The sequence below is a fragment of the Antedon mediterranea genome, chromosome 3 (assembly GCF_964355755.1).
Source record: "Antedon mediterranea chromosome 3, ecAntMedi1.1, whole genome shotgun sequence".
Classification (NCBI taxonomy): domain Eukaryota; kingdom Metazoa; phylum Echinodermata; class Crinoidea; order Comatulida; family Antedonidae; genus Antedon; species Antedon mediterranea.
Genome location: NC_092672.1, coordinates 23434580 through 23449665, shown reverse-complemented (window position 1 = coordinate 23449665; position 15086 = coordinate 23434580). Strand labels below are relative to the sequence as shown.

Here is a 15086-nt window from a genome sequence, read left to right as displayed (position 1 = left end):
GGGCCATAAGAAAGCTTACATTTCACACATGCATTGTATACGGTCAAACCTTACCTGCCGCTGAAAAAGGGGCCGTTTTGACCTGGTTTGCCATGTTTATGATATTTCGTGTGCTAATCGAGTCAAATGCAGTTTTATTGATGTACTCTTGGCGTTCCATATCTGTTCGTTTGTTTGTGTCGACACATTCGGTATCAAATGGCGATATTTCTGTATTTTTTCAATCAATTGCTTGCTTGCGAGTATTATATAAGGTATGGTTTAAATATCTTTGGCTAAATTCGGCTTCGCGATATTATACCACACAAGCCTAGGCTAGGCTATAGGGGTCGTCGGTTTCGTGTTATGGGTCGTCCAATTCGGGGTCGTCGCTTTCTACACATCCATTTAAATTACCGTATATTTCGGTGTATAAGTCGCACCCCCTAACTGAGAGTAAAATATCGGTATTTTTTATATCGTCGATGTATAAGACGCACCTTATATTTCATCAAAACAATGTTTTTTTTAAATTGTAATCAATATTATTGTAATAATATATTTTGTTATATCTACAACGGCGTCCTTTATTTAGGTTTTTTCTTACCTAGGCTCGGTCGCGCCCAGCCTCAACAAGTTCTTTCTATTCTTGTTATTCATGAGTTTCGCCGCAACATCGAGTGCATGACCATGTGTGTAACACGATGTACGTGTGTGGGCTAGCCTCGCTCGATCATTTCGAGAGGGCGCACGTTTTAACGGACAATCGTATTCGATTAGTATCTATGTATCCGAGAAGTGTGTACGCTAGGTCCATGCTATAATCACCTGGAGAATATACTAGTCGAATACCGTACACCATGTGGCCACCAAAAGAAGGGCTTGCGCTGGGGGTACGGCGATCGTGCGTATAACTACTGTATAAATAAAAACACCGAAATATACGGTAGCCTAAATCAGAAACAGCATTAAGACGCACACAAATATATATAATATATATTTCTTTTTTACTGGAGAAATCTTATGTAGGAGAATTTTACAGTAGGCGGGGGTATGCACTCTCGGAGTGTCTTTCTAGTTTAATTTTGTGCATTATTTCTAATATACAAACAATCCGCAATGCTTGTTTAATGTACAACACTTTATAATAATAATATTCATACTGTTTGTTATATTAAAGAATTACACTGCAGTATTATTAACCTGTTTCCGTTGTTTAATGTTTCAATGAGATAAAGATGTTACTGTTTCATGTTTATCAACTTTTTAGTGGAGGTTTTCATATCTGTCAGTTGATATATAAATTAAAATAAAAATAAAATAATATTAAGTAACCTATTAACGGTAGGTAAAAAATATCAGTAGCCCCACCCTCATCCAAATCAAAGTATTCAACATTCCTTCATTCATTATGGAAGTTACTGGTACAAAGGTGTAACATTTTTTTATAATAACATTCATGTACAGCATGAATTTCACCATAGTTCAATTTTGTACATAATGTTAAAAAAAATAACCAACCTCATTTCACTTTAATAACATTCATGTACAATAAAAGTATAAATATATAAATCATGTCACTAAATAGTATATTTTTTCCTATTCATTAAACAGACCCTGACAGAAATGACAAACAAAATGAAAATGAAGCTAGAAGGATTAATAAAGCAATAAAGGAGTTTGGAAATGTGTAGAGATACAACAGCATGTACTAAACAAAATCTCACAGAACCAAGAAAAACATATCTTGGCAGCTAGCAGTGATGATCTCTATAAAGTCACTGAACAACACTTGTTGTTTGAGAACCGAAATACAATAAATTTAATTTTTTTTTTAAATGTTAACTGTTTAATACTGTCCAATGATTCCCCTTACCTTAACTGCTTGAAACATTGTACGCCTATGTTTTTAAGTACTGAATTCTATTTATATGTAAGTGTATACTACTATTTTTGAAAATGAAATAAAAACAATGTTCTTTACAATAAACTACAAAAGATTAAATGGTTTTGTGATTTCTTTTTTCTCTAATCAATTTTAATACACAACAATTGCACAAAAAAAGTTAGCAACTTACAGCTGTCAGTACAGCATCTCTGTATCTAACATATTTGAAGAAAAAGTTAGGTGTTTCATTATATTTCTATATCATTTTTTATATTCTACTCAAATTATAATTAGATAAAGTGAATTTACTTTGTTCTAATATAGGATTGGGGAGATACTCTCGTTGTGAATTGTCATTTCCACATCTTCCACTCGCAAAAACCGAAGGTGGCATTTTTATATTAAATACCCTAAGTCCAAAGGTTAAAATTGAGAACAGAAAGATGGACAGTCAAACTAGGTTCAATAGACCCTATAAAAAGTAAAGATGCTATACTGTATGTCCTACATTTGTACAAATATTAAATTAACAAATGAACGGACATACATTAACCAGGCTAAATTCAACAAACTTGACAATTCAACTTTATTTAGTGGGACAGACAAAAGTTCATGAGCGCGTACATGCGAAAAATGTAGTACCACATTTGTCTGAGAGAAGAAAAACATAGAGAATTGACAAACATACATTAAAACTGAAGTTCAACAAATTAGAAAAAAAAAATCCAGAATATTTCCAAAATAACTCAACATTTTCTACTGTTAATTGTTTCATTAGTGGTAGATTTTTAGTGGGTGATAAGAATAAACTGTACAATTTTATTTAGGGTTACAGTTTATTTTGAGGAGTGAAGTTAAACCAGAATACCAGACTGATGTAGCATACAGTAGTCGAAAACACATTGAATTATTGCAGAGCATAAAAGTGTCTACTTTACATGTCTAAGAAGATAGAGTGCCTGTACAAAAATGTCAGTCTTGAATTCAGTGCTTTTTTGCATGTAACAATAACATAGTCTTCATTTCATTTGAAATATAGTTATCAATTTGTAAACCAAGGTACTCAATGAAATCATGACTAAGGATAGTATAATCAATGAAAATAACTTTTTAGCTTGTGCTACTTAATTAGTTTGTTTTATATTTTATCCATTGGACTTGATAATGACCCCATGATGGAGTCGAAACGTCGTTCTATTTTAAGCGTTATTTTTATATTATGTATTAACAATAAACGTACTCTCATTCGTAAAAATTACTTTGAAATTCTAAATATTTTAAACTTTTCTTTTAGATTCCCACTCCGTTTTTGTGGGCGTATGGACAACTTATTTGCAACCAACCACTTGTAACATAGTTGCATTATTGTTGCATACATGCCTTAACTTACTAATATTATTTATCGTAATTCTATGAAATTGTTTATAGAAAAAGTGCCACAATTATGATCATGCGCCAAAAAAATGTCTAGGAATAAAAAATAGAGACATATACAGTAATGTAAATCGTTAAAATATAAGTATAATGAATAAAGATAAGGTCTAATTTCATTTTGTTTTTGGATTTTAAACGTACATTAATTAATTAAATAGCAGATATTTATTATCAAATCATTTTTAAAAACTGATTCTTAAATTATAACATAAATATAAAGAAAGCATTGTGGTAATCCAACAACACAGCGGTATTGCTAAACTGCACAAACCCAAAAAACCGTGCGCAAATTACAGTATTGTGGTAATGCATGCATGAAATGCCTCCAAAATAATAACAATAATTGTGCCCTCATTTATTCACATTTAACTACACAATGATTTTCACCTTTTCTTTGGTAATTAGTCTTTCCAGGTAAAAGTAAAGTCATCGGGAAATATAGGTAAGTATAGAGACAATGTACGTTTTTGGTGTTAAATAAAATTTATTGAGTGACAAGACATAGTAGAATCTGTCACAAACAATAGAAAAGAACAATTTTTTTCTTAAATTTAGTTTTAAAGATGTGTTATGGTCAAGGGGGAGAAATATACAGTACAGTAAGGTATAAGAAATGGCATATGAAATGCAATGTACTGTACTGAATTCAAACCCCTATGAGGATCGTACATGACAGAATAAGGTGAGCTTCATTTCTGCTACCAAGAAATATGTAAATAATAAACATACTGCATAAATAATATAAACTTTTAATGATAAGGCTCTGATTAATTTCTTTACAAAATAGGATAACAAAGCAAAATAAACAAACTATTTGTTGTGCACATGTCAAAAAATATTTGTGGTATACATTTTCAAACAAATTTAAATATACTAATAGTCTAGATTTTGAACTAGTACTAACTTTGAATTATCCTACAATCACAGTATCAATGACAAAACATAAATTATTAATTTAATTGTACTGGCCACCTATATTTAAAAATGTTTAAAATACAATGTGTGAAAGTACCTCGTTTTGGTGATTTACATCAGCTCCCTTATTGAGAAGGACCAAGCAGACTTCATGAAAACCTTTATATGCAGCTTTAATCAGAGGTGTGCTTCCATACTAAAAATAATAAATGCATATGATAATTCAATTTTTTCATACAAATACTTTCATATAAACTCTTTTAAGTGGCATTTACCATCAATTTGCCAATTTATTTTGTATTTTAAAAGAATGACAGGTTATTATTACTTACAGTAGGCCTACATCTTGTATTGAAAATTCACCCTTCTCATTTTAATCATCAAACCTCATTAGGCAAATTGCAATCAATATCATCAATATCAGCCTTATTTATATTTGTATTATTTTTAATATTTGATTAATTTTTATTTACTTTTTTAATTTTCAAGATGAGATGAAAGGTACAGTAAAATCATATCAGTCAACATTAACTGTTAATATGAATGCTCTATAATTGTTGACACTTGATCATTCATGCATTATTGTATCAATGATAACAACAAAGTTCAAGATACAATAAAGAAGTGTTAAAGTATCAATACATCATTATAATGAATTATTAATATTACAAAGTGCACAATTATCCCATTATTTTGTGATTAAGCTGTTCCTAAATTTGAATACAGTATTGACTTGATAAACACCTATTTTATTAAAATATGAGAAAAAATGCATTATCAAACCTGTATGATTTATGATTGTTAAAAGAATATACAATTGCAAGGTATTAGATACTTGGCATTGCACTGTATACATGTATATACTGTATACAATCTGAGCCTGCATTAAAGAGGTAGGCCCTACTTTAAATGAACTTCTGCTATTGTCTATTCCTATAAAAATGTTATCAACATTTTTCCATAATTTGTTATGTATACAATATAAAAGAACATATGCTTTTCATTTTCAATAACACATTATATAACATTCATTTTTTTCAATTTCCAGATACAGCTGTAAGTTAGTTGGAACAATTTTATGTAATGGTTTATAATGGTATATTTTTTTCATTTTTCACCTTCTTTATCAGATTTATGTTTTGGGCGTTGAGAGCAACATTCCATTTGTTTAAAACACGAGAAGTAATAGCTTTTGATTTAAAGCATGAGTATACATTTTGCTGTTATGTGTTATGTGTTATTTGTTATAATACATTCATCCTTAATATGTACAGACATATTGTTGTTATGATTCTTAATTATACTTACAATCTTTTGGAATGGCATCAACTAATAAAGCATATTGCAATAGTTAGCTCTTCTACATAATGTATGGAGGATTTCAATAGATGTTTTCAGCCGGTTAAAATTGATTATGTCATATATTTTGTTAAACCCTGAATCTATCCTTTTTTTTATATAGCCTTGTTTCTACATAAGTACTAATTTCATGGTAACTGTTTTCATCATCAGATTTTGGTGGGATGAACATGACATAAATTAAGATAAATATGATTACTTCCACGCGAAATTACAGAAATTTTCAAAATTAATGCTTTCATCACTATTGTAAACAACAACTATTAAGAATAATATAATAGGCAAAGTATGTTTGTGCAAATAGAGTACAAGGAGGAAAACAGTGATGAAAAACAGGATGAACCAGGAGGTAAATTTATATTGAAATTTGTCAAGGTGATTATTGATTAAGGTTGTGGGAAGTGAATTAAGTAAACTAAAACATTTAGTAACTTGTACAATAAAAAGAATAGTCAATGTGAAATAGGGTTAAGAATGCAATCAGCATGTATGAGTAGCCATAATTATGCATTTAAAATAATAAGAATGGTCAATGTGAAATAGGGTTAACAATGCCATCATGTACTGTAAGGGTAGCCATAATACATTTAAAATCAAAATCAGTAAAATCATTAAACTAAAATTTGATATGGTTTAATTGACTTTTCAATTCTTTTAAGGCTTATAATGAAAATACGCATTATTAGTTACAGCAATTGCAGGTGTTGGTTATAAGAAAAAATCTTGTGCGCGTAACTTTGTGTGAAGCATGGCATTTTCAATCCACAGAAAGTTACTCTTGATATGACTTAAATTTAAAAAGTGTCAATACAAAATGACGTTTGGTTTTTAATCTATGATCAATCATTTAAATTCATAAAATCGTGCGAAAGTCATGTTGTGCAACTCTGACGTTTTTAAAAAGTAGGAGGTGCACAAAACTTTACAAAGTTATGAAATATGGAATGAAAGAAGAATAATACAGATAAAAAAAGTTGATGATGATTTTATACAATCACAAGGAGTTATCCGCCAAGGTGTGGATAACTAATTATGCAGTCATTTAACAAAAAAAATAATTATGCTAAAAAATGTTATTGTTTGAAATAAATGAGTGTGGTAGTTGATTAACTTGGATTAATGTAAAACAAAAAAATCCAGATTATTCTGTCCTAGTGACGGATGTAGATATTGAAGGGAAGCGAATAGGTCAAATAGAAAAATGATCTGACCCGATGTGTATACAGGGTAGATGTTTATATTTGTGTTGTTTTTTTTGGTGTATTAAAATCTTTTTCAAAAGAAAACAAAAAGAGGAATATATTAAAATAAAGAAGATTTAATTTTATGACTATTTATTTGATGTTAAATTATGGTCTTATGGAATGAATTAATTACAAAACAGTATTCGCTGTTTAAACACTGTATTCAGATTGGATAAGGTATTCAGATTAAGGTGTAGTATAATTATTCAGATGGGTATTGTAAATACTATCTATACATGTTGGTAGTGTATTACTACAAAATGTGAACATATTGTTATAGTAGTATAAATAATCAAAACAACTGATATGACCATTCTAAAACTTCTGGTGAAGTTTTATTAACTTCTCTAAATAAATCAATGATTAAAAATGTCTAATAATGGCATTTCAACTAAGTATTAAATAGGCTGTGTACATCACAAGTTAATAGTGTTTAGTCTCATTGAGCTTTATAGCTCCATGATTTGGTAGACTGCAATTGTATTTTAAAAACAGCACTTAAAATTAATAAAATATAATATAAATACAATTGAAAGTTTTTAATATAAATGATTTTAATTAAGATAATTTGCATTGTCAGATCTCACTTTGAATACATTTAACCATTTCACATTAAACATCAGTGTTGTAAAAGACCAGCTACTTAACAAACAATAAATTATATGGACACATTTACTATTAAAAACTCATTACAATCCAGCATTTGAGCAGAGAAATATTATTGAGAAAAGTTTTCATTTAATTTTCTCCCTGTCACCTTATTCAAGCTGTGACAATTGTATTTATCATGGCTCTGCACAACCATGAACAAACATCAGAATGGTTGTCAAAATTATAATTATTAATAAAGGACAATATAAAAATGTTCTGATTCATGTTGATAAGGTATTCAGATTAAGGTGTATGATATTCAGATGGGTAGTGTAAATCCCAAATTATTTTTTTAAGCAATTTATAATTATAGAAACTACTAATTCATTTTTTTTTCAATTTGTAGGAAAGGTAGCATGCATGAAGACTTGAATCAGTTGGCTTTAGAGCTTTGCGAAAAAATTTATTCAGAGACGTCCAATGGGTGTATAGAGAGCGCAATTGGGAGGCTGATCTGCTCAGCAGGGAGATAGATTTTTATGAATGAAATTTTTTCTATTATTTGGAATGCCATTTGGGGTCAACTCACTTTTGATAATTTTAAGATTCCTCGGTTTAGTAGCTCAGTGTTGTTTGCGTATAGACGCTTACCAATTGCCAATTGGGAATGGTTAAGTCAAATGACTAAGGAAAACTGAATGGCTACAGCCACAGACCAAGCGCCCATAAACTGGATGATTGTGGCAGGAACCGTATTGGTTAGGCTACCTACTAAATGGTTAATTGAGTTATGGAGTCGATAATGTTGAACAAATGCTAAGTTGTATTTGGTTGTGATGGTGAATGGTGCTATTCCAGGATTGAATCTCCATATTTCAGTATTAAATGGGAACATGATTGCAGTCTAGAAGAAGAAGACAATAACTCAAGTGTAATTGCACATGATATTGGAAGGTGCTAAGCGTAGGTGCAAAGGCGTTGTGCGTAAGAAAATGCAGGTATAACATTTTTACTAAATGCTTGATCTAGTGCTTTCTTTATTTGGTTTTATGAGAAAAAATAAGGTTATTCATTTGAAGGTGGGGGACATATCGGTCCATGATAATCATGTGAACATTAGGAGCATTAGGATTAGCATTAGGATCAGCCTAGCGAAGGAAACAGTATAGTTCTAGCCACAATAAACAATAAAACAAAAATAAAAATTTGACCATAAAAACACCAGAAACGTAACGTTATATTTACCTATATTATAGTCATCTGATAATATTCTTTACAACACCGTTTATTTTCCAATTTTGTTTAAAGTGCCTCTCTATCATTTATGTACAAAAGAATAGAGATTTTACTGTGTAATTTGAACTTTATTGTAGCACAATAAAAATCAAAATTATTATGTGATATTATGAAACAATTATGGATAGATTATTAGGATGTATGATTAATAAGAAATTGTTTGCCTATTAAGACATTTTTTGCCTTTGACTATTAATTATTATATTATATGACAGACAGAATTTAGCTTGTTAAACCCATAACAAAGCTAATAAATGAATTGTATAATAGTAGTAAAATGAACAGAATATTTCTGGAAGTGTAAATGTGTATGAAATTGGTTTGAATCAAATCAATAAACTAAGAATAATTCCATCTATTTATTCATAAGAAAATTGTTATGGGATAAAGTGTATTGAATTTAATTTTAAAGGAGATAAATTTTAATTTACTCTGTGAAAATGAATGTAATTCTATTGTAAAGGTAGGACCATCCAACTGAAACAAGGATAAACCAAGGTCAATATTAGTTGTGCTACAAAAATGAAGAGTTTATAAACAATTGTAATACATTTATATAATAAAGTCATTTACATCCATTGATTAAAATATAACTTGGCATATTTATTTTTTAAATAGTTAAATAGCTTGTACTGAAATTTGAAATTTGTCTATATAAGTTCTTTTAAAAGTAATCTTTTAACATTAATGTTAGAAAATGTTAAAGGAAATTTAAAGTAATAAATTATAGTTTATACAGAGCACAAGTACTTTCTTTTTAACTAAGGATGTGGTATATAATGTGGGTAGATTTCAGAGTTACAGAAGTGTTAGGATGAATGGTATATTGTTTCTACAGGTAATTAAAGTTCCAACCACAGTAATTGACAATGTATTTCTATAGACCAACGGGTATATCTAATAGTGGAACCACAAAATGTAGGATAGGCTAATTTCTAATTGGCAACCAATGGGTATTTTAGTTGTTTACTAAGATGCATAATAGCACACTTCATTGTTAAATTAGCCATTTAATAGTTGTACAAACTTTTCAATCTTTCCACCCAGCCATCCCCCGGCATCATCCAACACCTAACTTCAACACAGGCGCTAACTCATATGTTACTCATGCTATTCGCTCATTTGGCTGGTATAATTCTGGGGAATTATTTTGCCCCCAAATTCCACAATTTACCTAACGGATGTCACTTACATCCTTCAGATATACTTAATAACAACCATTTGATTTACTGGCTCCTGTGACAATACACTGGACCTTTAATACAGCGATGTCACAGTGGTGGCGCCAGGATTTCCCCGATCGTGGGTGGGGGGGCCGAATTACCCGACGGGGGGCCGAATTCCCCCACGGGGGCCGTACGCGCGAAAGCGGGGGTGGGTTTGGGAGGGGGTATTCCCCCTCCCGAGCCTCAGAAAATTTTGAAAAAAATAGATGCTTACACAATGTTTAATAGGCTAGAGCAACTGTTTCCATTAAATTTAATAACAATGTCACATAATAATGTAAATTTAAATAAATCCTTCCTAAATACTCTAATACGGATCTTTTTCGACGAACTAATAATAAACTTTGATCGAAAAACACTTCAAACGAAATGAACATTTGGTAATGCGGCACTCCGAAAATGCCTCAATAGTGCATGTGTTTAGTGTACGACTGTGCTTTGGTGGTCTGTTAACCTCAAATATACCCTATAGCCGGGTGAATAACTCAATGTAATTTTGTATACAATGATGATTGCCTTAACGCCGTGTCTCTAACACAAATCAATAAAATACCAAATACGCCACACACGTTTTTTCGGCCGTGTACATAGAACAAGACATTTCATGTTTATGTTATGCCTATGAAATAATAATAAAAGAACATCATGTTTATCGTTTTTTTTATCGTTTATACTGCATACCATTATATAAAAAACCTTCATACGCGAGAAAAAAGTTCACAATATTACACTCTACTTTGTTCAGGGGTGTATATACAGGTCCACGCTAAAGCTTGCACACGAACCAGGGCGGAAAATGGTGTATTTTTGGAGAGTGATGACGTCAGCATTCACACGAGGAGCGAGCTAAGACAACGTGATGCTGGTAGTGGGAGTGCATGTGTTTTGAAAATAACTCAGTTGTGGGTATTTTCCGAAGATTTTAAATCGCTTTTTCTTTTTAAACTCTTGAATTCATAAATAGTAATTAAACTCTTAGCTCTTTCAATATGTAGGCCTATTTACACAACTATAACTCTAGCCTACTCTTCTTAATTAAAAGAGAGTCAAGTGCGTCGAATCCGCGTCTCTAGCGACGGTCGCGGGTTTGGTGCATCTTTTTTTCCCCTTTAGAATTAAGGGAGGTGGCTAGCCACCCTATTCACCCCCCCCCCCCACACCCTAGATCGAGATTTATGCGTGAAAAGAAACGTGACCAGACCCTGTTTTATGGTTCGGGACAACGGCTTCTTTTTCCCAATCGAACCCCCACCCAAACCCCTTTAATCGACAGCGAACATATACGCGGTACAACAATGGTTATTGGTAAATTGAAACAATTCGTAAACTCAACCGTGAGAACATAACTCGTAGCTTTATCCCTGTATGAACGTACGTCGATGCGTAGTTGCAAATGAATTTTCGATTTTGGCCTGGAATCTGAAAAATACACATTTTGGTCCCTGGATGTAATATGATACAGCCCAGATATGTCGACGCGTATACCGCAGTGAGCCGGCCGGGCCGGGCAGCGATTTTTTTTTTCGTACATAAGTTGGGGACCCCATGTGAAAGATAGCCGAACTACTTCCTAAATATAACTAAATCTAACCCTCTAAATAATCTCTCTCTCACTAGTATAAAGTAAAAGAAGTAGCTCATGTGATTCGAACCCCATACATCGACATGTAAAGTCCATAGTCGTATCCACTCGACTACACAGACGGCCCGACAGAAATCGTTTGCATTAGCGAATTGTAGTTAGCTCAATTCTTACGTCAGACCTTATGGATATGACTAATGAATATTCATGTTTATTTTGTGACGTTTTACGAGGGATCCCCAACTTATGTACGAAAAGAAATATTGCGGGCCGGGCCATGAAAGATTCGTACAAAGAGACACCGCCAGACAAATGCGTACCACATACTGTTTACTTCGCTGTCAGTATATCGTACGTACGTCAAAAATGGAATGCCGCAGTTACTTAAAATGTAGTACACTTAATATGGTTTTATTTTTTACCAGAAAAGAAATGATCATATTTTTCTCCCCGACAAATATGGCCAATACTCCCCGACGACTCCCCCCCCCCGGCCCCTCCGCTGTCGCCATTACTGCAATGTCATATGAGTGGTAGCCCCCAAGAGGCCAAATGTAGTTTATTATTAAGGTTTAGTAGTATTTAGCATTGCTTGTACAGTATCAGTAGAAATAAATATTATGTATTGTTAATGTATACTTTGAATAAACTGGGAAAGCTTTACTTATTTGTGTTGTGTGTAAAACTTTTTAAAATTATTAAAGTTGAACCTTACATATAGCTATGCTTATCCTCAAAAGAGTTTTGTTTGATAATGTTGGATGATGGAGATAAATATGAATGAATAATTACAGAAACTGCAGACTTTGGAAAGCACTGGTGGTCATCATTGTCAGTGGTCTAAAATATTTCATAATGTTAAATGTTGGATACACTCTGAACTTGTTACATGTTTGTATGAACATTTAAGTCTAGTTCAGGTTTCTTGTGTTTCTTAGTTATTAGTGTTAAACAATGTCACTATTTTTTGTTAACTATAATTTACTATGTGATGTGTATGTATATTTAAATAAATGTTTAAGAAAGAAACATTTTTTTCAATAGACTAAAAATATTGCACCTAGTTATGCTAATGATGATTTGTTTATTTTATTTATTTGTTTTATTGTTGTTTTTAGATGTGTCACTTTAAAAAAGTGATTCTGAGTATAAAGAAAGAATAAATAAATAAAGATAGATAACAGATAAGTGGCAGATATACTATCTGTATCTTATATTGTATGGAAAAAAATAATTAATTACAACCTAATAAAAAAGAACTATAATGTGGGTGTGTAATAAAAGATCACTTTAGCGCTCAACCAAATTCTGCATCATCATCCATGGTGACGGACTAAAACCAGTAGGTGGTTAGAGTTGGTGGTGATGTTGTTGAAAGGAATAAAGGAGAGTATGGCAAATGAGTATGATGATAATTATAAAGTAAATGAATACAGTCTATATGTCTATCAACTAGCATCTTTGATCATTTGTACCTCTATGTGATATACAGGTAGAATCATAGTGTTTCAAAAAGTTATTAAAAAATATTGTTAAAAATGAACTTTTAAGATATACAAAATCATAATGATCTAAAGAAAAATTGAAATTTTGTGAAGTTGTAGTGTTTATAATACTGTTTAAATTACTGTATATCAACACTTTGGAATAAGGATGATATATTTCAATTGTGCATATAGCATGTTGCTGTAGTTTAGTTAAGTAAAATTGGCACTATCGTTTTCATTGTTGTAATTGTTCAATGGAAATACATGACAAAATGTTAATGTAGTGTCATAGCAATTTTTATGATTAAATATCAGAGAAAAAAAAATATATTGAATATCTTCAAATTATGCCAATTTCAGCATCAATGAAGTTTTATACATTAAATATTATTACCCAAAAGACCATTATAATTAAAAAATAAAATGTTATACAGTATATTTAAAAATGAAAATAAATAATAATGAAGATGACTTACTTCTTCTGATACATTGACACCTGCTCCTGCATTCACCAGCAGGCTGCAACAGTCTGTTTCTCCATAGAATGCTGCATTATGCAAAGCTGTCCAACCATTCTATAATATGAAATACATACAATATTGGTTATATCTTACAGTACACATATTCATTTGTTATGTAATTTATACAGAGGGTTACTTTACAAAAATCAATTTGCAACTATTTACTGCATCATCATACGCAATGAACCAAGTCAAATTAGTTTCTGAATTTGATTTCTACTTTTGTATACATTTTTTTTTAATATGATAATTATTTTATATACTTTTATACAAATTTGTATTATTTCAATTTTAATGTCAAAATGTTGTTGCTGATATTTAAATATCAATCACTTTTTAGTTTTATTTATATATATTTTTTTTTTAAATATTAAATTATTGAAGGTTTGGCATACAAACTTTTACTTTCAGGGGCATGTTTAACTAACTTCATTATGTTAATTATCCTTTATGTGATGATAGAGCAAAGAAATAGTTCATTGCTCTATTGTGTGGTGGTGGAGTTTAGCTAGTACAAGTTCTTGCAAGTTTAGCATATTAGTCTAAATATTGATTGTAACAATGTTAATCTTGAGTTTAATCTGATAAAAAAAAAGATGGACAATTTAATTGTAGACATCTTTTTGAACCATATTTGTTTCATTTTTTAAAGTTGTTAGATCAAATGGACAGTTTTTATAAATACCATGACCATTTTTATACCTCCCTGAATTAAATAGCTCAAGCCTGTCAGAGAATTAAAATGGGTAAAGGTTTGGCTGATGCCAGAATACCAAGAACCTAACAAATCATATCAATGTGAAAAATATTGAATCTGAAAATCAATACAGTACATAAGAAATGCAAACTTAACATTTATACAGTTTAATAGATTTTAAGATCTTTATTATTTGTGTTATACTTATTGAATTGACTTACAAAAAATTAATAAAATTTACATTAAAACAAATTCATAAAAATTGTTATTCTTTTTAGTTCAAAGATATAAAAATAAATCACTTGAAATAAATCATTATACAGTAATTATAACAAGAAATAAACATTATTTATTCACATGTATATATACCAACATTTGAAAAAGATTCAATGCAACTAAAAATTATCTATACTATAAATCCTATAATTGAAGACAAACAGTGGAATAATATACATTGTGTATAGGATGTGAATAATATTCACTGAGGCTACATACAACTTTCCTAGTAGACCATGCATACTGAGTATACCAATAAACAAATAAAGTGCTGTATCACATGTTCCAATCATTGCTTATTCTATTGAAATGTTTTATACTTCAGTAAAAAAAATTATTGAAAAAGTAAATTTTCAAAAAGTACACAACAATTTTTTTTTTGTAGGCAGTTACATTCAAGAGAATGGAAGCATTAGGAAACATTTACAATGCAGGCTTAAAATAGTTTATTAAGGCTGAAAAAATGGGTATTTAGAAACACAAACTGGACATGAGCACACCTCAAAGCACGTCTGGGAAAAGAGTCTAAATGGGAATTTTTTAACTCAAACTGCTGGGCATGCGCACAGAGAGTCTATGAGATGTATATAG

At 30.8% G+C, this 15086-nt stretch overlaps 3 protein-coding genes across 3 annotated transcripts in view; all 3 read right to left on the bottom strand.

Annotated features, from left to right (window-relative positions):
- LOC140043301 (uncharacterized) overlaps positions 1–1873 on the bottom strand; it is a 29656-nt gene extending 27783 nt beyond the window's left edge. The window contains exon 1 of the mRNA XM_072087798.1: positions 1856–1873. Within this exon, the coding sequence (XP_071943899.1) occupies positions 1856–1873 (18 nt within the window). The remainder of the gene's footprint in view (positions 1–1855) is intronic.
- Positions 1–15086, bottom strand: part of LOC140045063 (uncharacterized) — a 213670-nt gene that overhangs the window by 91486 nt on the left and 107098 nt on the right. The window lies entirely within an intron of this gene.
- Positions 1–15086, bottom strand: part of LOC140044173 (uncharacterized) — a 352654-nt gene that overhangs the window by 264623 nt on the left and 72945 nt on the right. The window contains exons 8-9 of the mRNA XM_072088650.1: positions 13478–13576; positions 4314–4412 (exon numbers count right to left, since the gene is read on the bottom strand). Of these exons, the coding sequence (XP_071944751.1) occupies positions 4314–4412; positions 13478–13576 (198 nt within the window). The remainder of the gene's footprint in view (positions 1–4313; positions 4413–13477; positions 13577–15086) is intronic.